The sequence below is a fragment of the Balaenoptera ricei genome, chromosome 12 (genome assembly GCF_028023285.1).
Source record: "Balaenoptera ricei isolate mBalRic1 chromosome 12, mBalRic1.hap2, whole genome shotgun sequence".
In the NCBI taxonomy this organism is placed as follows: domain Eukaryota; kingdom Metazoa; phylum Chordata; class Mammalia; order Artiodactyla; family Balaenopteridae; genus Balaenoptera; species Balaenoptera ricei.
The window spans coordinates 84,891,488-84,917,341 of record NC_082650.1 but is presented as its reverse complement, the minus strand read 5'-3'; the positions used below and the strand labels follow the sequence as shown (position 1 = coordinate 84,917,341).

The 25,854-nt window shown below is 46.2% G+C and overlaps 1 protein-coding gene across 5 annotated transcripts in view; it reads left to right on the top strand.

Annotated features, from left to right (window-relative positions):
- Positions 1 to 25,854, top strand: part of KCNQ5 (potassium voltage-gated channel subfamily Q member 5) — a 572,451-nt gene that overhangs the window by 476,079 nt on the left and 70,518 nt on the right. For all 5 annotated transcript variants that reach the window (XM_059941800.1, XM_059941798.1, XM_059941799.1 and 2 more), the window contains exons 6-8: positions 6,484 to 6,594; positions 12,318 to 12,413; positions 21,970 to 22,064. In XM_059941800.1, the coding sequence (XP_059797783.1) occupies positions 6,484 to 6,594; positions 12,318 to 12,413; positions 21,970 to 22,064 (302 nt within the window). The remainder of the gene's footprint in view (positions 1 to 6,483; positions 6,595 to 12,317; positions 12,414 to 21,969; positions 22,065 to 25,854) is intronic.

Genomic DNA, 25,854 nt, shown 5'->3' with positions numbered 1-25,854 from the left:
TTGCTTGAAGAAAAGAAGATAAAATTTATATCTCCTGGTCTCAAATTAATTCTGCTATTGAAAACAAACAAATAACTGTAGCCCAACCAGTGTTTAAATTATAATCTGAACACAGCATCTGCCATCTCATTAAAGGAAAAAAAAAAAAAATCAGGAAAGCCTGGGCCCGAATTTGCATTTGTTTTGCAGTATTATTCCTGAGGAAGAAATACTTGATGCTTGAACCCACTAAGGTGCGCCGAGCTGACCTCCGACTTTGCCACCACAATTACACCTTCATGCCAATATTGACAACCCACCGACTTTCAGAGAATACCGTTTCTCACCTGCATGACTGCAGTTGAGCTCCAGGGCAGGAGGGCGAAACTGTATCTGAGCTGCTCCCACCCGCCACCCCATCGTCCAGTAAACGCCCAGCTGCAGAGACAGCATGAACCACGGGCATCGCTGAGCTGAGCTGCTGCAGCAGCAGGTCGAGTGGGCCTGTCCCTCTGCGTCCTGGTCTGTCCTGTCGGGCTGGCCTGCCAGCTTCCACCTCCGGTCATAAAGTGTGACAGTCAGTGCGCCCTCTTGCTCAATGCAAGTATCACTTCGCTAAAGCTGCACTGAAAGAGATATTGGAACTTTTTTAAAGTTTATCTTTTAATTGTTCAAAGTAAATTCAAAACTTCATGACCTTTCCAATGATACTGTCAACACCATGGTCAAAAGTCAATGAGTAGAAAAAAAAAAAAAAAGTCAGTGAGTAGGAATCGATAATAAATATGTACATAAATAAATACATAAATTTTTTAAATTTCACCATCCAGCAGATGTTAAGCAGCATAGCTCCTATAAGCCCTGGAAGTCGTCAAAAATGGAATTACACCCAGTACAGTGGGTCTCCTCCAGGCGTGATTTCCGCCAAGCCCTGCAGATCACACGTACAGACTACCAAGCAGGTGTTCCTTCCGGGAGCTCCCGAGGAGCTGGTGTCTTCGGGGCTCTGTGTGAGCCGACCTTCCTCTGACTTGACATCCAAATGAAACCATCACTGCCTCTCAGCCACCGGAGCTTCTCGTGGCTTCTGGAAGACAGAAGTGGGTGCACTGCTGAGCCCCAGCTCCTGTGCCAAAGAGCAGCTCAGAACCCTTCACAGGGCCTGCCAGGTGCTTGGACCAGAGGAGAGCCGTAACAGCTGCAGCGTGGCACCTCGAGGACAGCCTGACCTGAAAGTCAAGAAATCAGCGACCTTCCTGCAGGCCTCACCTGGGAGGGTTTGGGCGAATGCAGCCGCCGTTGCCTTAGAAAGCTGGCAGCCACATCAAGCAGGTGGGTCAGTGTGATGCCCACTGTTCAGAGCAGGAGGCCCAGTTGTCCCCGTTGCAGCCACGAGAAGCGAAACAATCTGCCTTCCAGGCAGGAAACGAAGGAACCCCCGCCCCCCTCCCTGACACCCTGTTGCCGGATCCTTCCCGAGCCTCGCCTGGCAACAGAAGGCCCCTCTGCCCTCAGCCAAGCAGCACCCCAGCGACTGTGAAGTCGGGCGGGCGGAGGAAGCGGTTGCCACCAAGCTGGGCAGCTGGTAGCTCCAAGTCTTGCAGAGCCCAGGCCCCGGTGGCATGGGGAGCAGGTGGGCGGGATCCCCACCATCCCCCGGGACCCCAGGGGCGGCTCTCGGGGCTCATGACACCTCATCTCCCCGCCGGCTGCCCTGTAAGAGAGACAGCCTGAGCTCAAAGGAGGGTGCGGGCACCCTTTACTGTGTCTTGAGGCAGCGGGTTAAAACCCACTCTGAGCACTGAGCCAAGGAGAACAGCTCAGATGTGTGATCGGAATGGAAAGCAGACGGAGAAATGCAAAGTTATTGCTGTGACCCAACCATGACATTTCTTCTTCCCTTTATTATTATTAATAAACTACTGCAAAGTATTAAGCTATCTTGCAGGAAAGGTATAATAGATTAAAATCTTTCCCACATATTTAAAATTAGGAACCTGTAATAAAATGGAGCCAGGAATGCTGCTTCTGCAATCTCAAGGAATCCCTTCAAGAATCCTCTACCCATACTGCTGGTGGCATGTGATTCACTTGGCTGCTGGGTTCTACTGCCAGTTCCCTCTCACAGCCTCACAGCCTCACAGCCTGGGCCTTTCCTGTTCCAGGCCCTTTGCTCCCCACAGGTGACCCTCCTTGTCCTTCACTGCTGACGGGAACTGGCCTGAGCGTTTCCAGCCCTGCCCTCCTCTCACACTGCCAAGGCTAACCCTCCACCGTGCCCTTGACCCTATGTCCCCTCCTCCTCGGGTACCCCCCCATCATAAAGCTCCCACCCTCTCCTCCTCAGCCTCAGCCTCTCTGCAGACAGGCACAAACACATCCTAGAAAGCACCCACTCACGTCAGAGATTTCCAGGAGTTCTGGCCCCATATTTCTCATTCTGTTGCCAATGTTCTTGAAAGAATTCTTTATTTATTTACTAAATATTGATTGAGTTCCTCTTACTCTGGTGGCAAACACCATGCTGGATGTTAGAGAGAAAACAAAGAATAAAGACACGGTCCCTCCTTCTAGTAGAGGAAATAAGGACCCCTCCCCAGAGGAAAGTAGAGCAGTAGTGGACTACCCCTCATGATAAGTGCTGACAGGAAACGAGCAGGACAGAGAGAGACCAGAGGCCGCCTGTGGACAGTGGGCAGGGGAGGCCTCTCTGAGGACAGAGTGTTTTGGAGAAGACCTGAAGGATGAGAAGGAACCCCAGGAAGACTGGGGACTGAGGGAGCAGAGTGTGCAAAGGCCCTGTGGCAGGATAGCCTGGCCCGTTGGAGGAGCTGAAAGGACACTGTAGTTAAAGTGCAGTGAGCAAGGGGGGACCAGGGTGGCTTTGGAGACTTGGGCAGAGACCAGGTCACGAGGTGCATAGCTAGGAGCTTAGAATTTATTCTGTATTTGGTGAATAGCCATGGAAGGATTTTTAGAGAGGAGTAAGAAAATAATAGCCCTTGCAGGTGTGCAGAGAAGGAACTGAGAGAGGCCAGAGCAAAAGCAGAAAGAGCAACTGAGAGACAGCGGCTCATGATGCCCATGAGCTAGGACACAGGGGCGGCCTCAGGGTGCACGGCGGTGAGTGTGCAGGCAGGTGTGGTGTATACACGACGGTGCTACTCAGCCATGAAAACGAGGAAACCCTGTCGTCCGCGACCACGTGCATGGACCTTGAGCGCCAAGTGAAACAAGGCGGACAAAGACAGAGACTGTGTGATCTCACTTATATGTGGGAGCTTACCAAAAAAAAACCACGGAAAGAGATGATATTTGTGGTTACGAGAGGGGCGGGGAGTGGAGGAAGGTGGTCAAAAGGCACCAACGTCCAGTTATAAGATAAACTAGTAGCAGGGGTGTTAGGACCACGTGGTGACTGTAGTTAACGTTCCCATATGATACACAGGAAAGCTAAGAGAGTAAAGCCTAAAAGTTCTCATCACTCTTTTCTTTCTCTGCATCTCTATGAGATGATGAATTTTCACTAACCCTGTTGTGGTTGTCATTTCACAGTACGTGTCAATCAAACCATCATGCCATACACCTTAAACAGTGATGCATGTCAACCATTCCTTAATAAAACTGGAATAATTATCGTCTAAGAAAAAAAGAGGCTGCTCTAGCAACCCGACCTGCGGTGGTGGCCGTGATGACAGAGAGAGGCAGTGGGGTTGGGGACATCAAAGCAGCGGAACCTGCTGAGGGACTCAGAGAGACGCCTGCGGGGAGGGGGCAGCAGCGGTGCCCCGAGGCTTCTGATGGAGCGGCACGGTGGACGGTGGGGCTCTCGACCAGGAGGGGGTGTCATCGGGGAGCGGCGGGTTTAGGATGATACAATTTCTGTTCTAAACATGTTCAGTTTATTTTTTTTAATTTGTTTCACATCCTTTAATTCACAACACCTGCTTTTATTTTATTTTACTTTATTTATTTTTTTGGCCATGCAGCATGCGGGATCCTAGTTCCCCGACCAGGGATCCAACCCGCGCCCCCTGCAGGAGAAGCGTGGAGTCTTAAGCGCTGGACCGCCAGGGGAGTCCCTAGACATGTTCAATTTAAATGACTGTGCAGCATCCCAACAGAATTACCCGCTGCAGACGTGTGAATCCAGAGCTCAGAAGAGTGGTCTGGCCTGGAGGTAGAAACTCAGTGTGTTCAGCATAAAAATGGTATTTATAACCCATGAGCGCATTTCACGTCGCTGGGGAAGAGAGAGAACGGAGGGGACAGGGGGAAGGAAAGTTACAGAAGAATAGAATTTTTATTTTTTTATAAAGTTATTTATTTCATTTACTTATTTTTGGCTGCGTTGGGTCTTCGTTGCAGTGCACGGACTTCTCATTGTGGTGGCTTCTCTTGTTGTGGAGCACAGGCTCTGGTGCGTGGGCTTCAGTAGTTGTGGCACGTGGACTCAGTAGTTGTGGCTCACGGGCTCTAGAGCGCAAGCTCAGTAGTTGCGGCGCACGGGCTTAGTTGCTCCGCAGCATGTGGGATGTTCCCGGACCAGGGCTCGAACCCGTGTCCCCTGCATTGGCAGGCAGATTCTTAACCACTGCGCCACCAGGGAAGTCCTGAGAAGAACAGAATTTTTAAAAGACCCAGAAGCAAAGCTTAAGAATCCAATATTTGAAGGTTGGCTGGAGTAAGAGGAGCCACATAAAAGGAGCCGCCAAAGATGTAAAAGGAAAACCACAGAAGTGAGGAGAGAGGAGAGGGTCTAGGAAGGGGTGGTCAGCTGAGCCGAGCGCTTCTGGAGGGTCTCCATCACAGAGTGTCTCTTCTTCCACCATTTCTGCCTCTCAATTTATTGGCCCTCCTTCAAAGCCCGGGGAGGACAACCTGCCCAAAACCGCCGCTGTTAGACATCACCAGTGACCCCTGTCTCCGTGTCCACATCTTTTCTCAGTCCTCATTCTCCTTGTTTTCCCTGAGCCTGTGGCATCAGGGCTCACCTGGTCCTCTGTGAAACTCTCTTCATTGAGTTTCCGTTTATATAACCCATTCCTAGTCCTCCTACTTTTGAAAAACCGTATTCTCCTCTGACTTTCCTTTCCCATCCGTCCCTTACATGTCTGTGTCTCCTGAGGAGGTGCCCTTGGCCCCTTCTTTGCACCCTTTGCAACGTCATTTCTTCACAGAGCTTAAAGGGTCGCTCGGTGCCCTATTCCAAAACCCAGATTTCACTCCAACCTCAATCTCTCTCTCAAGACTCAAGCTCTCCTTCTTAATGCGTTGCTCAGACATTTCTAGATCAGCGTCATACTGATAGTTTAAAAACCCTCACTTGAAAGCCACTCTTCTTCTTTGCTCCAAACCCTCGTCTTTCTCATTATCATATTTCTATTTATGGGGCAGTCATCTTCCCAGTTGAAACTTTCAAGTCATGTAGATTTCGTCTTCCCCTTCCTCTCAGACACGCTTCTATTGAACTTCCTCTCAGCGCATCTCTTTACTCTCCACCCCGTACTGCCCCACTCCCGCTGTTCCGATTCAGTTGCCCCATCGTTCTGCCAGATCAGGCAGAACCTCGTCGGTCCTGGAGCGGAGCCGGGGCTTTGTTCCAAGGCACATGGGCAGCCCCTGGAACAGTTGACCATTGGGGAGACATGACGCAGGGATCATTTTTCAAAGATACTCCCTGGTCCAGCTTCAGTGTAGCTGGTTAGCCTCTTCTTCAGACCCACTGTGCTCCGGCCCAACTGAATACACGTTCCAGAACCCACCCTGTTTATTTCACCGCTGTGCAGCTGGTCACCTGTTTGCCCTCCCTAGATCACTCTATCATTTCTGCCTCTCAAAATATTACCCCTCCTTCAGAGCCTGGGTATGATGACATCTTCCCAACAAAGCTTCTTCAATACCTGAAGCTGGTAATAATCTCTTCTTTGAATTTGAGCAGCAAATTATTTCGTGCATTCATCCTAATACCTGTCTTGCCCTATTCTGCGTTTTAATGATTTGTGTGTGACATATGTCCCCTCTTACGCCATAAATATCTCAGGACAGGAGCTATGTACCTCTCATTTTTGTTCCACTACAAATCAAAACACATACCTTGCACACACCAGACCTTCAGGAAATGCCCACCAAAGAAATAAATGGACAGCCTGAATTAACATAAATTATTGTTTTGTGTACTGATCCAGTCCTAAATCCATAGTGCTATCATTTCTGTATCACTGATGGTTATCCACTTACTATATAATATAGCCTTTCTTTGAATGCACTTAGAAAAGATGGAAAATTGTGTTATAAGGGAGGAACAAGTATGTAGGTTATTCCCTTCCTTAAACAAAGAGAAGTTCTGTTATGCGTCATGGAAAATTAAAGCACAGTAATAAAATGCACCAACCAGACTGGTTGAATGATGATTTAGTGGAAACGTTGCTTTGCCTCCTGTTCATGGGTCCTGACTTTCCTCTCAAGTACTTAAGCTGCACGTCCTATTTATTTTGTTTTCAGATAACGTTGACCACAATTGGCTATGGAGACAAAACCCCCCTGACCTGGCTGGGAAGGCTGCTCTCTGCAGGCTTTGCACTCCTGGGCATTTCTTTCTTTGCGCTTCCTGCTGTGAGTATCTTTGCAAAAATTAAGCACTTTCAGTTGGATCTTGGTGGTTTATTAGCACGAGCTTTCACAAAACGGTATGCCCTAGAACATAGCTATAGCGTTTACTAATATCATTTTTCTGATGTAATGTTGACTTTTCTATATGTATCTAGTTGGATAATTTATAAAATATGGTCTTCCCTTGGAGTCGCTTAACCCGAGAGTTTTATACCAGCTGAGGCTTTAGGACCAAATGATAATTCAGGCCACACCACCTCTCAGGCAACAGGCTACTAATACATTGAAAATATGTGTCAAGATTTAAAGATATCCTCCTCTTGAACTGATGGCTCCCATTAGGTGCATAAGGTGTGCACGCCTGAAGAGATGCATGTGCCCACGTGGACTATCTACCTCTCGGATCCACTTGAGTGAAAAGCATACGAATTTAAAGGGTTTTTAATGTGTCAGATGATTTATTCCTTGTGTCATCATTGATTTTTGCTAACAACCAGTTTCTTATCAGAATGACGAACACACTTACCTTCTCTTAAGCTTCTGATTATTTTCTCCGTACTGGATGAAGCCTTCCTTTCTGATTGTTTTATCCTCTTGTGTCTTCAAAGGCACTTGGTCAGAATATTACAACTTGCCCCCCTCCCCAAGATCTCACTTTTGGCTTCCCCTTGTTGGAGAGGAGGCGACAAGCAGGACTGTGAGAGCCGTGGCCGCCGTCCCGCTTAGGCAACAGCAGCCTCGGTCTTGCCCCAGACACAGGCTGACTCACGTCACAGCCTCTGCTGCAGAGACCCCGGGGCACCCCTCCCAGGAGCCAAGGGGGTGGGGCCTTCAGCACCACAGCCTGTAGCTGCGGGGCTCCCCCTCTGCCTGGGACCCCTTGTCCTTCCCGTGGCCAGTGCTCAGCTCCAGACTGACCAGCTGGTTGCACCCCGGACCATCCAAGGGCAGAGAAGGGGCCCAAGAGACCACGCGAGAGCACGGCATCAGACCCCGCTTTGAATCCGGGTTTGTCATGTGCTACCCACGTGTGATTGTGTTGGTTTGCTAGGGCATCACGGACTGGTAGGCTTGACTTAAACAACAGAACTTTGTTGTCTCGTAGTTCTGGAGGCTGGAAGTCCAAGATCACGGAGCTGGCAGGGCTGGTTCTTTCCGAGGGCTGCAAGGGAGGATGTGGCCAGGCCTCTTCCAGGGCTTGTAGACGGCCGTCTGATCACTGTGTCTTCACATCATCTTCCCTCTGCCCATGTCTGTGTCCAGATTTCCTCTTAAAAGGACACCAGGGGGGCTTCCCTGGTGGCGCAGTGGTTAAGAATCCACCTGCCAGTGCAGGGAACACAGGTTGGAGCCCTGGTCCGGGAAGATCCCACATGCCACGGAGCAACTAAGCCTGTGATCCACAACTGCTGAGCCCACGTGCCACAACTACTGAAGCCTAGAGCCCATGCTCTGCAACAAGAGAAGCCACCGCAATGAGAAGCCTGCACACCACAACGAAGAGTAGCCCCCGCTCGCCACAACTAGAGAAAGCCCGCGTGCAGCAACGAAGACCCAGCGCAGCTAAAAATAAACTAATTAATTAATTAATTAATTAAAAAAAAAAAAAAAAGGACACCAGACATACTAGGTTAGGGCCCACCCTAATGAGCTCACTGTAACTTGATCACCTTTGTAAAGACCTTTTCTCCAAATAAGGTCACATCTGAGGTCCTGGTGATTAGGACTACAACCTATGAATTTTGGACACAAGTCAGCCCGTAACAGAGACCCTGAGTACATTTCTTTATCAATATCAGGTAGGAAAAATTATCACACCCAGAGAAAATCTGTTAAGAGCAATGACGTTAAGTCAGGTGCTTGTCACAAAGAAAATTTTCATGATGTATGTGTTTCCTGCTGTGACAAAATGAAGCAGAGTCCAAAAAGTGTCTCACTTATCCAGAGTCAACTGAATCTGGCAACCTCAGCAATTCAGACCAGGGCAGAGACCCACTCAGTAACCAGATTCCCTACAGGAAAATACCTTTAGAAACAGTAAAATGCAGTCTCGTGCTCTTTTCGCAAAATAATGGCACAAAAGATCTGCCTCTGTTGTGTTTATACTTATCCTGAGGCCACACATGTAACAACCCGTGTGATCCCTCGAAGAACTACAGGCAGGGAAGGAGGCCCCCTCTGGGCTGTTCCCCCCTCTGGGCTGTTCCCATGGGCACCCGTGTGTGTGCCGTCCTCCCAGGAGAGCCTCGAGGCTCGTTCATAACCTTTGCTTAATTTAGAGAAATGTCTGGTAAACTGAGCTCTGTGGTTTCATACCTCTGAGGACTATAGACAGCAACGTAGAAGTACGGTGATAGAACACACAGTAGACCAGAAAGAGGTAACAGCAAGGGAGGGAAAAGAAAAGGGTAAGAAGTGAGCAGACATAAGTGTCCAAAGGTGTAAAGACCTGGGCCACTTGGCCTGAAGGTCAGCCCACCTCCGGGCGCTGCTGCTTCCGCCCGGTGAGACACCCTGCCTCCATCCCGAGACCGTGGACCATCACAGGAGGTTCAGTTGTGTGGCTCTTAGGTTAAGGGTCAGAGACTAAGTGGTCTTTCTTGTAAAGGTTTCCCCATAAAGTGATTACAATTTTATATGCAAATTAAATTCATACATGTTGGAGATCTGAACATCTTGCTTGCGTAGAACACGCCCTAACAGTGCCAAGCAAAGTAGGCTTCACCATGGATCTTTTTACTGCAGCCTCACGTTAGGTACTGAGTTCTTACTTGAATGAAAGACTCAGTGGCTCCCGCATACCTTTAATGAAACAAGGTGGCTGGAAATGCCATTATGTCTTGTGCACCCGTGGGCCGGCAGGGGTGTCGGATTGAAATTAGGAGAACATATTGGCACTTTGCTAAGAAAAGTCAGAGGTGGATTGTGGCCCATCCCTGTTGGAGGTCCTTCTACCCAGGAAACCGAGGACCAAGAAAGAGAAGCTCCTTTCCCCATCTTTCCCTCAAAGCAGAAGGACTCTCCCGCACATCACAGAGTCACACAGACCTCCAACTCCACCAGGGGTCCCCTTCCCTGAGACCCCTGCCCAACCTCGCCCTGCGGGGCAGGCCTTTCTCCACCTGCGGAAGCCCCTTACCTCCTGCTGAGAGGATCTTTCTGTCTAGCCTGTTCGCCAAGTGCAGGGCTGGGGGACACAGATAGGCTCTTCTAATCTGGAAGGGAGTATATTTTAACTATAATTAAACAAGGGATAAATATTTTAAATACTGACCAATACATGTTTTCTTTCTATTTGGTGTTTATGTAGTACTTCTAAAACTTAAAACCTCAAAATTTAAGTTATCTGATCTTAGGAAATGAATTAAAACAAAAATCAGTTTCTGAGACTTTGTATCTATCAGTATGGATACTGGAAGGAAGGAATAGCACGTAAGTTATATTTACATGTATATATACTTATGTAACTTACGGGATATATATGTAACATAACAGGCTTTATTTTACCAGCCTTGTGTTTCTGTTTCTGAGCGGGGGACGGAGGGAGGTGGGGCAGGATTGGACAGCAGCCGTAAGAAGACGATGAGCAGAGCTGGTGCAGTGACTGCTGTAATGCACAGTCTGGCCAGGAGACATGCAGACGACATTTGCCATCTACTAGCGAGTGTTTCTAAGCACTGCCAATGTGATTTTCACCACACTGTAGTTTGTTTGGCAGGTGGTAGGTTTGTGCTATGTAGGGCCTGGCCTGTCTTCATTTTCCAAAAGGGATCTAACTCTGAACTTCATATTTATATAATGAATGCTCAAAAATGGTAGCTATTGCTGCTAACTCAATGCCTGTAAAATCTAAATTATGCTTCCTCTAAGTAGATTATACACATCTATGCATATAATATAAATACATAATATACATACTATAAATATATGCTATAAATTCTGCTGTTTCATAGTCTCTTAACATGTTTAAACTTCATGAAAAATGACATTAGAAGGAAAATAATTAAATTTTTCCTAAATGCTCTTAAGGAGCCGCAAGAAATTTAGGAGTTATACATAACTAAGAGTTGATTTGGATTTGGAAACAGAAGGCCATTTTTATAACCTCTAAATGGAGGGAAATGTGGTTTAAATCTACACATAAGATCCTACAGACCAGGTTTTCATAGAGCTTGGTTTGCTCGGTCACAGCCTGCATGAGGTGAGGACCTCAGGCTGCACAGTCACTAAGGGAGTGAGATGGAACAGACCTCAGACGCCGTTCCTCATCTCACGGTGCAGCCCCTCGTCCTGACCGATGGGGGAGTCGGTCACTGCTCATTAATGGCAATACTGTCGTCATCGTAACTGCATTTTAAACAGAATTGTGTTATTTATTATCTGGTCATTGTCACAGAGGTACTCAGAATTGTGGAATCTCAGGATGAGAAGGAAGGTTAAAGGTTACCTAGAACCCAAAAATGTCCTCGCCAAGTTTTCATCCACTGAGACCTAACACCTCCCAAGGATTAGACCCATCACCCCCTTGAGCAGCCTGTACTATCTTTGAGTGACTTCAAACATGTGAAGAAGAGAAAAATAGGCGGTCCTTACCTGTGGCAAATACTGACTTAGAGCTTATAAAATGCCCGGCTGTAACCTAAGGGTTAGACACCTTGAAGTTTCATAAGAAGCTAATAACTTACAGCTAGCAACTAAAATCCCAGACTTGAAAGCAGAGGGGCTCCGCGTCCCACACCAATAAAGTGGAGGCTTAGAGACAAAGCCCGGAGACTGAACTGAGCAAACTCCAAAGCCAGCCTCAACTCAAGGCTGAGACGAAGCATCTTGATGCCACAAATTTAGACCAAAGCAGACTGAAAAGAGGGGCCGTGTCAGAGAGCCGAAACTTTGGCAGGTGGAGACAATGCGCAGAAGGAAGCAAACCAGCCAAAAGCTAGCATAAACACAGAAGGGACCGCTCGCTTACCAACCCCAGATCCGACCGGTGAGCCAGGACCAAGAGGGCAAGTCACGCTCAGCGTGTGCCGTTAAGACTCAGGTAGACAGGAAGGTGCTTTGCATTGACCTGTGCTCTTGCCTTTACTGGACACACACGCAAAACGGCAAACCTTCTACGTCTCCAAAACTGAGTGCGTGTCTGTCTCATCTGGACAACTGTCCTTCCCCACGGTTACTTTCCTTTGGTCGGTGTAGAATTATAGCATCGCTGAGGATTAACCTTAAACGCTCCCTCCCCCACCATTTCGTGAATGGAAAGTATAAAATCAGGTAGTGTCGTCAGAGTGCTGGGAAAGCTCCCACGTCCACATCCGCGAGACAGTTAACAGCGCCAAGTCCTCATCCCCCTCTGTCCACCACTGGATAGGACCATTCTCTCTGACTTAGGCGTAAAGAAATGCCACAGAGAAGGCCACGCAAAAACATTTTTTTAAATGGTGATTTTTATTTGGAATTGTGGTGACTCCTCCTACCGCATAAGAGACCGTAGGGCCTGGTGACTTCCGGAAGGGCAGACGTCCTTCTGCCTCCTGCCCAGCTACTTGCCGTTGGCCGACGTGTTATAGTAGAGGAAATCGTGTTTGTTTTAATGAGTTTAGGGACAGGTTGCATACTGTTCGCCTCTTCTCAGACTCTCCTTAGAGGGTTTTTTAAAAAATATTTGTATTATTTAACGGTGTTTGGGGGAAAAAAATTTTCAGCGCTATTTCCGTATTTTGTTGCAGGGCATTCTTGGCTCAGGTTTTGCATTAAAAGTACAAGAACAGCACCGCCAGAAGCACTTTGAGAAAAGAAGGAACCCAGCTGCCAACCTCATCCAGGTAAACGTCAGTGTACTGGGGAGACGGCAACACCTGTTTCTGCAGGCGCTGGGTCGTGGGCCGGTCCCTCTGTGCCCTTGCTTAGGGGAGCTGCTCTTTGGTTTTGTTTTTAAAAACGAAGCTGGAGCTTAATGTACAGTCTTAGATTTGGTCAAGTGCTCCCCACTCCCAAAGAGAAAAGAATACTATGTATTTTCAGCCAACGGTCCACGCTCTGTTCGGATTAACTAACGGCACCAGCAGAGCCATGCCGGGGCCAGCAGTCGTGTTGCTCCTGGAATGCCCTAGAATGTCTCATGAATTACTTGGTGAAGGATCATTGCTCATTCAGTGATGGAGCAGAACACAGCATCAGTGCCTGCCTTGCAATTACCTTCTGCTGCCAGATGTGTGCCACCGTTCTGAGGAGCAACGTACTTGTTTAGAATGTCAGGGTTAGGTACTCGTGGAATCACTTGTAATGCCATCCAGAGCAATAACTGGAAATTCTTATTTTAAGAGCTGGAATTATGGGATACATCGATGTTTGAGCATATGAAGTAGTAAGCATATCATTTGAAGCTAACTCATAATACATAGGTTGTTCAGCATTTAATCTTCGTTTCAATAACTCAGGATTTGCTTCAGCAGTAAAAGGAATGCTTCTCCTTTTGCCATCCATACCTTTTGGGAGTAGAACCACCCTAGAAACAGCTTAAGAATGACAAAATATGTTTTCCTCTAGATCCATGCTGTGAGTTCGTGTTTAATTGTAGACAACATGATTATATAACATCCCTCCATGCCAGGCAGCGGACGCCCCCGACCTGCAGAACCAAGGGGCTCAGGGCGGTGACTGAGGTTCCTGCTACAGTAGCGGGCCCGCTGTTCTCACGTACCTTGCAGGTTCCCGTCAGGGGTGGAGGGCGGCAACCACGACACAACCCCGACCCCGCAGGCTCTGCCTGTGGCCGCAGGGTGGGGGGAGGCGGGGAGGGGCTGCATCAGGAAGGAGACCCCTTTGTATCTGTGACTAAATGAGGGTATTAGTGTTTAGAGCAAGCTGTGCTGTGACTCCTGACCGTTGCACATGACGTGTAATGCACGCCACTGAGAGGCTCTAGTTTTAAAAGTTCCGGGTTTTAAAGAGGCGCCAAAGATAAAGTAAACTTTGTTTTGCTGAAGGAAAGATCCCTGAGTCGTAGGAGTTGAAGATCTGAGGCCGAATGACAGGGCCATGATGAAAAGGGGCGTCACGCACGCCGGGGTGCACATAAAATGCCCCAGCAGAGAGCCTCCACCCTTTGGCGCTTCTTAACTGCTTATGAGGTGTCCCCATACTTCTAATGCACTTTTTTTAATTAATTAATTTATTTATTTTTGGCTGTGTTGGGTCTTCGTTTCTGTGCGAGGGCTTTCTCTAGTTGCGGCAAGCGGGGCCACTCTTAATCGCGGTGCGCAGGCCGCTCACTATCGCGGCCTCTCCTGTTGCGGAGCACAGGCTCCAGACGCGCAGGCTCAGTAGTTGTGGCTCACGGGCCCAGTTGCTCCGCGGCACGCGGGATCTTCCCAGACCAGGGCTCGAACCCGTGTCCCCTGCATTGGCAGGCGGATTCTCAACCACTGCGCCACCAGGGAAGCCCTCTCCTTGCTATTTTTATCTTTCAGTTGCTCTTTAACGTATTCACCTTTCAGTTCTGGAAGAATGCTTTCCGGCCTGTGAATGCAGAGCTACTCCCTGGGTTCCTTGCATCCATTCGGGCAGCAAGCCCTGTCCACGCAGGGAACCAGTGGTACACCTTGCACATACCTAGGCTGCCTGCTCTCAGGAGCGTGGCCGTGCTGTCGGCATGGATAAAGTTCAAACTTATTTAAGATCCTCGCGAAATTATTTACTAGCTTTTTGTATTGTATGTTTTCTCAATCAGCATGTACTCGAAGTACAACCACTTCTGTGTACAGATCCTTGATACTTCTGGGTATAAAAGGGGACTGCATCAAAAAAATCTTAGACCATCGGCTGTCCTGTTGGAAAGTGAGCCCTTTGAGGAATTTCTGAGCCGTGGATCCCTTGTGATGACACAGAGCTTCCAGCTCTGCAGCCCAAAACAGTTGCCAAGAGCTGCAGGTGGCTGTTTACGTTTAGAAATTCAGTTCCTGGGAGGCACCAGCCACGTCTCAGGTGTTCAGTAGCCATACACGGCTACTGGCTATCATACTGCACAAGACAGATACAGAGAATAGTAGGAGGGACTTTGTGATCTATCTCATCATTATTAACTAGCAAATTGTGCAAAAAAAAAAAAATTTCCAATTGAACTTGAAAACGGATTACCATTCCTGCAGGCAGTCTTTGGACCGGAGGCATTTATACCAACAGCCTTTGGCCAACAGCCAAAGCAAGGCAAGGCCTTCCTCTGAGGTCAGCCGTAAAAAGCGAAGAGGCTGATTGCAAAGTTTACTTAAAGATCTAGATTTTTATTTTATGGAACTGAGTTACTTAATATATATTGCGATCAATAATTGAACTTGTACCAAGGGAGGTAACTGTGGAGTGAAATCATTAATTGTTTTTTTACTTAAAACTCTAACTTATGTGTTGTTCTGAACAAAAAAGAATATAAAATGAAAGGCTTGAAATGTTCAAGAATACCTTTAAATCTAATCATAGTTTCATTAATTACCAATTTAAAAAGTGATTGTTCCTCTGTCCAAATGTAATTTATTAGACATAAGAATAATGATATAATTATTAAATGTATTCATTGTTTTTCCTTGCTGTAACCCCTAGCCAGAAGTCAGGGCTTTAAGCTTTAGATTATAGATTGTAGACATTTATTTTAAGGATGCTTTAGATTAAGCAACAAGCCTCATTTGCTGATCCATGCATTTTCTTACGCAATAAACCTGCCTTGGTTTGCTGATCACACAAAGCATCAAGACCAACACCAGTCTCATTTGTTTGGAGCCAGAGCTGCTGTCTTCGTAAAGGGCACTGGAGATGCCCAGATTGCTTTGTCGTTCAGTCGGTGAGACAACTAAATTAACCAGCATTTCAGGGTTTTAGGGAAAAGTTTACAACCCCAGCAGCTTGCAGTAAACTCAGTTGTGTCAACATCTTTGCATGATTCATTTAAATTAACTTTTCCTTTCAAGCGGAGCAGTCTAGGAAAAGAAAGCAGCCCTCAGTAACATTTTGAATACCTGCCCCAATGTCACCACTTTTATTAATAATGCCTAAGACTTGTGAAGTGCTTCTGTTCACAAGTGTGCAGAGTATTTCTGCTATATTATGTCACTTGATCCCCAGGACAAGGCTAGGGACTTGGCAAGAGGTAGGACTCAGGTCCCTGGTGTCGGAATCTGAATCCAGCACTCGAAGACTCATATATACATCACTGAAGCCTGGGGATTAGCATTTCAAGATCCTTCAGAAGTTCTGTGTGAGCGGTTTCCTTCTAGAGAGGTTGGACCAGTTCAGGGTGGAGCCAAGGTGCTTTATTGGAAACAGAAACAGGGGAATTAAGTACAAGTTTGTGAAATGAACGCTGACAGGTGGGCTTATTTTCCTGAGGGAAGAGAGTAGAAGACGCTGCTCTAGGGAAATTAGTTGGCCCAAAAGAAAAACAAATTATATATTGAAACTTTGGCTTCCTCTAGTGAAAGAACTGAGCCTTCCAAAGTGAGGCCACTAAAATAAACTCAAGCCACATATACAGAGCTTATACAGCCTTTGTAATGCTTTAATCATGAATAAGGACAGATTCAGAAAAAAAATTTCTAGATGTGGAAAACGTGAGAGCAGAAAAAGAAGAAAACAGAAAAGGAGATAAAACTGTGAAAATCTCCCCCAAAATAGAATAAAAAGACAGAGATGAAAAATAAAACAAAAAACAGTAGGAAAATTGGATGACACTTCCAGGAGATCAGATATTCAGCCAACAGAAGTACCTCAAAAAGAATACAGGGAAACTAAGTGTGGAATTTTATCAAATAAATATTATATTCTGGTTCCCCAAAAATGAAGGGCAGGAGGGGCCACAGTACAAGGCCCCCCAAGGACCCAGCACTGTGAACAAAAAGGCTTCACACTGAGGACGCCCGTGTGAAATATGAGAACTCCTGCAAGAAAGGGGATCCTAAATGCCTTCTGAGCAGAACATACCCAAACGGTCCAGAATCTGCATTGCATGGACTTCTCATTAGTAACGTTAAAATTAGAAGACAGTGGAACAATACTTTCAAAATTATGGAGGAAAATTATCTCCAATCTAGAATTCTATATTCAACCAAATTATTCATGGAGTATGGGAGTAACATGAAGACTCTTTCAGATATGCAAAACCTCAAAACTTTACCTACCATATACCCTTACTCAAGAAGCTAATATCACATCTTCTTTATCGATTCATCTACCGATGGCACTTGGGTTGCTTCCGTATCTTGGCTGTTGTGGATCATGCTGCAGTGGACATGGGGGTGCAGATATCTTGTTTTCATTTCCTTTGGATATATACCCAGAAGTGGGACTGCTGGATTATATGGCTGTTCTATTTGTAATTTTCTGAGGAGCCTCCATACTGTTTTCCTTTGCAGTATATATACACAATGGAATATTATTCAACCATGAGAAAGAAGGGAATCCTGCTATTTGCAACACACGGATGGACCTTGTTATTATGCAGAGTGAGAGAACCAGACAGAGACAGACAAATACTGCATGGTCTCACTTATATGTAGAATATGTAGAATTTTTTATATGACTTTAAAAAAAATTTTTAAGTCAACCTCCTAGAAACAGAAGCAAAAAGTGGTTGCCAGGAGCTGGAAGGTGGGGGAAATAGGGTAAAAGGGTACAAACTTTCACTATGAGATGAATATGCCCTGAGGATGTAATGTGAAACGTGGTGACTATAGTTGATAACAGTGTTGTATAATTGAATCTGCTAAGATTGTAGAATTTAAATGTGCTCACACCAAGATTAGATACCTGTATATGTATAACTGAATCACTTTGCTGTACACCTGACAGTATCACAACATTGTTAATCAACTATACTCCAATATAGCAATAAAATACAAAGTCTTTAAAAATGCATTTCAAAAAAACCCCCAAAACAAACAAACAAAATGTTCTCACACCAAAAAACAAACAAGCAAATAAATACGTGAGTTGATGGATGTGTTAATTACCTAGATGGGGAGAACCCTTTCATAATGTGTGCATATATTAAATCACCATGATGTAAGCTTAGAAGATCTCACAATCGTATAGGCCAGTTATACCTCAATAAAGCTGAAATGGAAAAAGAAAGAAAAAGAAAAAAAGGAGAAGCTACTTGGATAGAATTAATCCTCCAAAACAAGGAGATGAACCCAGAAAGGAAGGAGACATGGTGTCCCGGGAACAAGAGATCCCACCCAGGGAGGAGTGAGGGGATCTCTAGGCTGTTGCTGAGGGGCAGTCCCAGGGCCAGAGATGCAGGGCCGGAGAGCAGAGAGCCGGAGGGAGGTCGGCAAGGAGACACAGCTTTCGTGATGTATCTGACAAATGGAATTTTAGAGTTCTGTTGGAGAGTTCAGGAATGTTTTCCTCATAGGTACATAAAGGCAAATCAAGAAATTAAAATAGGGCAATACTAGCTCCAAGAAAAACCAAAATAAATTACACGGGAAAGAAGAAAGGAGTCAATGGTACGTCACATTGCTGAGCTGGGAACAGTAGTTACGTGGTCAAAGTTATGCAAACACTAAGCAGTGTTAACTAACTAAGCACTTAACTAAAAGTTAACTAAAATTAACTAAAAACTGTTGGTGGTAGGATGAGATCAGGGGAAGGTGTGTAAATGGCTATGTCACTATCTTCCATGGTAAAAAAATTAAAAACCTCAAAGAAATATGAGAACAATCCTTAAAAATAAGGATTCTTAAAATTAGAAACAGAAGCTATAAAAGTTGAAGGGGTTGCCACGAAGGAACAAAAATGAGTGAGAAGTACAGTGGGGAAAGGGATTACTGGTTTTCACCCTAAATCTTTTCATTCTCCGGCTTCTTAAATTCTACACCTTGAAAAAAATCATTCCATGTTGATTATACCTTTGGATGTTCAGCTAAAATTAAGGTTTCCAGAAAGGGTCAAATGTGCCATAGCTGTAATGCTCCAGACAATGCAAGCTAAATACTCCCTAAAACGTAACTATACTGACATCGCGCTTGTAGCTCCAGACCAAAGTGTGAACTTGTTTGGCTACCTTGAGCACCAGGGTCGCATAGTAAACGGTGAATTTGGCTTTCATGTTGCTTTTTGGTGACTTTTCCTTGGGAGTGTGTGTGCCATGTAAATTAAATCCCTCTGGGCACTTTCTCTTGCCAACCACTGTGTGATTTTAGCTCTAAGTAGAGGAACGTCGGCTCCGCGATCACATGGTTGTGGCCTTGGGTTCAGCTTCCAGAAGCTGAGGGAGAGCTGAGGCCAGGACAGAGTGATTAGAGGGTGAGAATAATAGGTACCCGCTCCTCCGCCACTCGACTGCGGACTGGTATCAGCCCCGAGGGAGATGCCACTCGCCCTCTGTTCCTAATGAAGGGAATAAGAGCCTAGCTGTTGAGATCAATTTGATAGAAAAAGAGCAAGAAGCCAGATCTCATTGTTAAGAAAATTTTCAATTTTCTAAGCGTGGCCACTTTCGCCCCCAGTTCTTTATAACTTTGGCAGGTAATGTCTTGGTCCCATTTTTTGTCGTATTGTTGTTTGGGATTTTATTCCGCTGATATCTAATAATGCCCAGGCCTGCTATGTGCTTCTCACTTCTACGTGAGCCCTTCTTCCACAGTATCCAAGTCCACATATATCTGATGCCTTCTATTAAAGCTGTTTAATTAAGGCAGCACTGGCGAGGCTCTGGCCTTCACTGCAGAAGAAGCTGCGATAATAAACCCATGTGTCTTTATTGATTACTCTGAATCACTCTGTAGATTGTGAGTGTACAGCACTTGCCAAAACTAACATTTCAAGATGATACAATGACAACTGCTTTGTTCTCTGTAAGATGCCAAGATGCTTAGCATACGTTCCGAGGGATTTGTAGGTTCATCCAACATGAGCCATGTGATAAAGGCTCCAGGCAAGGAAGCTGGCTTCAATTATTTAAACCTTCCTTAATAATATAAAAACCCTCAGGTCCTACCATATATCTTCCTAGTTTTTTATATCACTTCTTGAACATCTTATTGAAGTATAAGGTGCATAGGGAATGCAGCACAGACCCTAGAAAACTGCGCTGCCGGAGAAAGAAGCAGATGGTGGTCAGCGCCCCATGCACCCTCTCTCCACCTCCGTCCCTGGGGGAGCTGCCCCGCTGCCTTCTAACTGCAGGGGTCGGTTTCCCTGCTTTTGTCCTTTATGGAAGTGGAGTCACACCGCAGGTACTCTTTTGTGTCTTGTTTCTCGCACTCAGCAGTATTCATGGAAAGTCCATCCACACTGTTGGGTGTAGTTGTAGTGGACTGTTGCTGTGGGCCGCTCCACTGTGCCAGCGATCTACAGCTCACCCAGGTACGGTCCTGCTGACGGCTGCTCGAGCATTTCCAGCTTTGGTTTATCAAGAGTACTGCTGTTTAGACACAGAAGACAAACCTAGGGTTACCAAAGGGGAAAGGTATGGGGGAGAGATAAATTAGGAGTTTGGTATTAACATGTACACACTACTATATAAAAAATAAAGAACCAACAAGGACCTACTGTATAGCACAGGGAACTCTACTCAATACTCTGTAATGGCGTATAAGGGAAAAGAATCTGAAAAAGAATAGATATATGTATATGTATAACGGAATCACTTTGCTGTACACCTGAAACTAACACAACATTGTAAATCAACTATACTCGAATATTAAAAAAAAAAAAAAAAAGGGTAGTGCTGTTTAGACTCACAGATGGAGAGAACAACTTAGTGGTTACCAGTGGGGAGAGGGAAGAGGGAGGGGCAAGATAGGGGTAGGGGATTAAGAGGTGCAAACTATTATGTATAAAATAAATAAGCTACAAAAATATATTGTACAACATGGGGATTACAGCTAATATTTTATAACTATAAATGGAGTATAACCTTTAAAAATTGTGAATCACTTTATTGTATACCTGTAACTTATATTGTACACCAACTATACTTCCATAAGTAAATAAATAAGAAAATTCATATTAAGATTTTAAAAAAAGAGTAGTGCTGTTTTGAACATTAGAGTACACATCTTTTGATGCACTTATGTAAGCGTATTTGTTGAGTATACATGCAGGAGTGTGTAGCTGTATCATAGGGTGTATATACTTCAGCTTTAATAGGTACAGCCAAAGTTTTCCAAATTAGTTATGTCAATTTTTAACTCTTCTTTTCCTGCACACACGTATTCAGTGATATTGTCAGGAAAAGGAATATTATTAGGTCACTGTTTTCTTCATTGTAGGTTTCAAAATCATGAATGATGGTAAGACAGCCAGGGGCATGACCTGTTTATATGAAGTAGTCACACAAAACAGAATGTTTTGATTTATGAATTATAATAAGAATGTTCCTCTCAGGAGAGTGGCGTAAACACTTGGTCACTAGAGCTGCTTTCAGACCTATTGCAAAGGAAGAGATTCACCAAAATCTCTATGGAAAGTAAGTTCAGGCAACCTCTGAAGTGGACAGTTCAGAGGGAAGCTGTTCCAACAGCGGTCACCCAGCGGTCAGCAAAGGACCATGGAGGGATTCGAAGACCAAGAGCCGGGCCACCTGAGGTGATGTCTCACCTCTGCCAGCCTTGTGTTAACCTCTTAATTTACCTGAGCCTTTATTCTCTCTTCTACAAAGTAAGGGTCGTAAGGGTCTTAATCCACCCTCTGTGGGGATTACATGAAAATACTTTGTATTATATATATATCAGGTAGAATTACATGTAGTACACAGAGCTTGTGTTCACATCAAAGAGTTATAAGCGTGTTCTTAGACCCCAGCATTAAATCGTTATGCGCTTTCAGATCATACTCCTGGGGATACATTTCCCCACCTTGTTTTAGTCCTGCCTCTCATCTCCACCTTCGTGGTTAGCCTTAGAAGTACCACGTGGTTCGACCGCAGGGGATTTCACTACATCACTAACACGCCCTGGTGGTCATCAGTTTACTAGTTAATTTACTAGTTGCCTTATGGACTGCCAGGGTCCTTTGCCTCTATCTTACAAGTGGCGATTAAGGGCACGCAGCGGCTCTCGGGACGCACAGTCGCTCACACTCGGGTAGCTCACCTCCCACGTCTCTCCCTAACCAATCCCAAGACTCCTCTGTGTTATGCTTTGTGGTACTTCTGCTTCTGATGTGAGTTATTCTGAAAAGCAATTCTGTGGATGTGGCGGAGTATATTTCACAGCCAGGCGAAAACACCCAAGCCTCTTCACCCTTCGGGCAGTTATCAGGGCTGAACATGGCAAGGAAAAGATGCTTAATCTGTATTAATTTACTAACCTCCCTTTTCATTGCGTTCTCTCTCCTCCTCTCTCTCGTTTTTCTTTCTTCTGTCCCCGCGTATGCCGCGTGCAGTGCGTTTGGCGCAGTTATGCAGCCGACGAGAAATCTGTCTCCGTTGCAACCTGGAAGCCGCACCTGAAGGCCTTGCACACCTGCAGCCCCACCAAGTAGGTGTCAGTGCGACAGTCGGTGCTGTAGTCGCGTTTCCTTAAGTTTGTAAAGCAAACCGCACGCACGCACGCACGCACGCCCAGGTGTCGATTCGGGGCTTGTCTTATTCTCTGTTGCTCTTTGAGAGAGTCAAAGCTGTTTGGTAACAACTCAGGTGCAAAACTAAATGGATTCTGTATCATTCCTCACCATCCACAGACTGGGCTTAAATATGAAAAGAATCTAAACTCTATAGACATTTATTTATACTATTTCATGCTTATTTTCTAATATCTCATTTCGTAAAGCCCACCAGAACTCCTAAGGTAGGTGCCTTGGTTCTTGAAAAGCAATGACTGTTTAAAACTCCCCCCGTCCCCTGACCCCAGGCGGGGCTGCTTGGGGAGCATCACGTCTGCACATTTAAGTCCCTTAAGGTCATTTCTCCTCGGGATCCCCTTACAGGATGGGCCTTGGGCTTTCACTTGCAGATCAAACCAACATCAGAGGTGATAGGACCACTCAGAGTACAACTTGGAATTAACATTCAAAATTTTAAAGAGATGTTACTTCCATTCACATTTCATTGGCCGAAGCAGGTCACCCAGCCGTGCTTCAGCTCAGGGTGGCGGGGGGGGGGGGGGGTGGTGGGGGGGGGACCGGGAGGGAGGTGCAGCCCCCCTGTGCCTAGAGGGGAGGGGGCTGGAAAGATCGTGCACAGGCCTGACGATTGCCGCAGCATCTTTAATTCCCAAACAACCCTTAGTCCCGGAAGCCTGGGCTCCAGCGCAGCTCGCAGACTAGACCGTAATCACCATTTAATGAAAGAAATCCTCGGTGAAACAAGCAAAGCAAGTAAGCCAGGGACGGTCCCCCGTGAGTCTGCTGGACTAATAGTCGGTCCCCCGGGTTGTGCAGAGCTCTCGGGCGGCTCAGCTGGCCTCGTGCGTTTGAGCGCCTGCTGTCTCCTTTCAGAGCCCATCAAGGCCTTCGTCCCAGTGGCTTCACGGGATGGGAGGCAGCTACAAGGCGAAGGACCAGAGCTGGCCAAGGTCACCTCTGACCCTATGGGACCCACCTCCTAGAGGTCAGGGTCAAACCTGCGCCAGCACCTGCAACATAGAGATTCATTGACCCCAGGGTGTTAGAGCGGGTGCGGCCTAGCGAACATATGGATGAGAAGTCGCTTTGCATTTAGATCTTAAAATGTAGTGAAATTCCCTTTTTGAGAATTAGACCCTTTCCAAAGTGTAGTATTTTAAAACAAAAAGGGAATCTAACTCGTGTGCCATCTGTTCCTTGAGGGTATGAATCAAAAACGGGAACTGTATGGAAATTGTACGTCTCGTCTTTATGAAGGTTGCTAGGTAATGTGTAAAAAGGCTAGTGGGGAAGAAAAAAAAAAAAAAAAAAAACAAAGAAAGTTCCCAAGTGACAGGAGAGCGTAGGCTATTATTTTATTATACGTGCTTATTTGGCTTCCCACTTCCTGCAGTTTTTGGATTAAAAGTCATGCTGCAGCCTGGAAAAACTATTCCATAATGAGTCAAATTCTCCCAGTGCATAAACTATTATTTTACTCCCGTAAGCCTCTCTTTTTTCTGTGGTTTTCCCTGTTTTCAGTGGGGGCGGAGGTGGAGGGGCATGCGTGCGGACACCTGCCTCCATCCTGTCCCACTGTAGCTAGCAGCCCTCAGCCGCACTCTCCTCTCCCTGCGCCCTCCTTAGCCTCTGGGTCTCGGCCTTATTTACTGAGGAGTACGGCTGTGTGCCCAGAAGGGCAAGCATTGTCCCTGCAACTCTCCCTTCAGCCATAGTTTACTGTTCCAAACTGCAGTGATTCTTAATCTTTGCTGTTCTTTGTTAAACCATTAAGAACATGGTGGTAATTATGGACTCTTTCCCAAGAAAAATATTCAACGCATAAAAAATCAAAACTCTGCCTACAAATTTTAATGTATTCACAAACTCCCTGAAGCCGAGTTCAGAACCTTTGCTCTGGAAGCAATCCCGCTTTAATCAAATGTGTAGGTTTGTGAGGAGAATAATTTACAGTGACTTAGAGGGTTCGTTTTATGTTTATAACTAACTGGCTTAGTGAGTGCAGGGTGATACAGTAAGAAATAGACCAAAACTTCTTCCTTACATCGTGTATTTCCTATGACGTTCGGGGTTGAAGAACTTCTGAAGGGAAAGATCGTTCACTCATCCGTGCGTTCGTGCAGTCAGTGCTCATCGAGCACAGTCAGAGAGGAAAATTTTCCCTCTGCCCTTCTGGGTTCTTCTGTCTGGTCTAAGGATTAAATTGGCATGAGACAGATTAACAGGAGAAAATCAAACCAGAGTTTAACAACATGTATACGCAGGAGAGACCCAGGAATACTGAGTAATCCCCCCAAATGGGCGAAACCCTCTCGTTAAACACCATCTTCAGCTAAAGACAAAGGAAGATGTTGCGGGCGCTAGTTTGGGACTCAGAGGGGGGGGAAGGGCAGTTCACACGGGGACGGGGAAGCGGGTGTTTCCTGGGCCAGCAGAGACAAGGGACAGAGTCCCTCCGATGGAGACACTGTCACCTCCAGGCCCTGCTGAGTCCCCACCACGCCTGGCCCGTATTCCTTACAGGCCTCTCTGGTGACAGCTGTCTTCAGGGGGAACAGGCACTTTATCTAAATTCTTTTAGGCAGTTAAGGGAGAGATAAGAAAAACTTCCTGAGACTTCTGTCTCTTAAAAATAATCAGCCTGAATTTATCCTCACGCCAAAGCGACACACTTTGGGGTGCCAGATTCTGCTCCCCTATAGCACCTACTGTGTGCATGGCACTGTTCCAGGCACAGGGAGTGCAGCAGTGGGGGAGAAAAGCCAACAGAATCCCAGGCCTCAGGGAGTGCATATTCAAGAGACACTAGGAAGAGACAGTGCAAATAAAGAAGCAAAATATATAATAGAATAGATGATGGTAAGTGCTAAAGAGAAAAGTAAAGTAGGGAAGGCACTGCGGGAGCGCTCGGGGCTGCGGTTTTAAACAGCTGGTCAGGGAAGAGATTGTATTAGAAGCAGCGGCAGCGTCGATGACGTTATCAGTAAGAACACCAGCCCGTGCCCTCGTCCCCCCAGCTTAGAGACACAGTGGGGTGCGCTGACTCTGATGCACTTCTGCATCCCAGGGGGTAGGACGGTGTGACAGCCGTGCGGCGTGGGAGGGGCCATTCTGCTGAGACCTGCTGGGCACTCTCCTTTCCGGTCCAGTTCGTCTCTCACGTGCACTTTGGAGGGCTTAGCAGTTGCTATTTCCAGGTTTTGTCTTAACGACAGAAGGATTTAGAGAAGGAACTCACTTCTTGATTTTCATGTCAAAGGGAGTGAAGGCTCTGCAGGGGTGAAGCACAGGTAAATGTGCTATTCTGGGAAATGAGTCAGATCGTTTATGAAGCTTCAGGGAGTCTTCAAGCTCCTAGGGTGCCACGTGGTACCTTAGGGTTAGAATTCAGAGATTACCAACTCCAGCGCCTTCAGTTTATTCATAAAAGCACCGAGACCCACAGGAAAGCAAGACTCCTGCCCAAGGACACAGCGCATTTACCCCATGCCGTGTTGCATAGACCCGAACGTGCTAAAGTGGCTTATTAGACAGACCACCCAACACTGAGCTAGGTTGTCTGTGTGCCTGATGTCCTGCAAGGGCATTCATACTTTGTACAGCACAAAAACAAAATCTGCCCCAACGAGTGACGGAGACACAAGACCACGGTCACAGATGAACTAACCCAGATTGAGTCTGCCTGAACCACAGGGACTCCAGCTT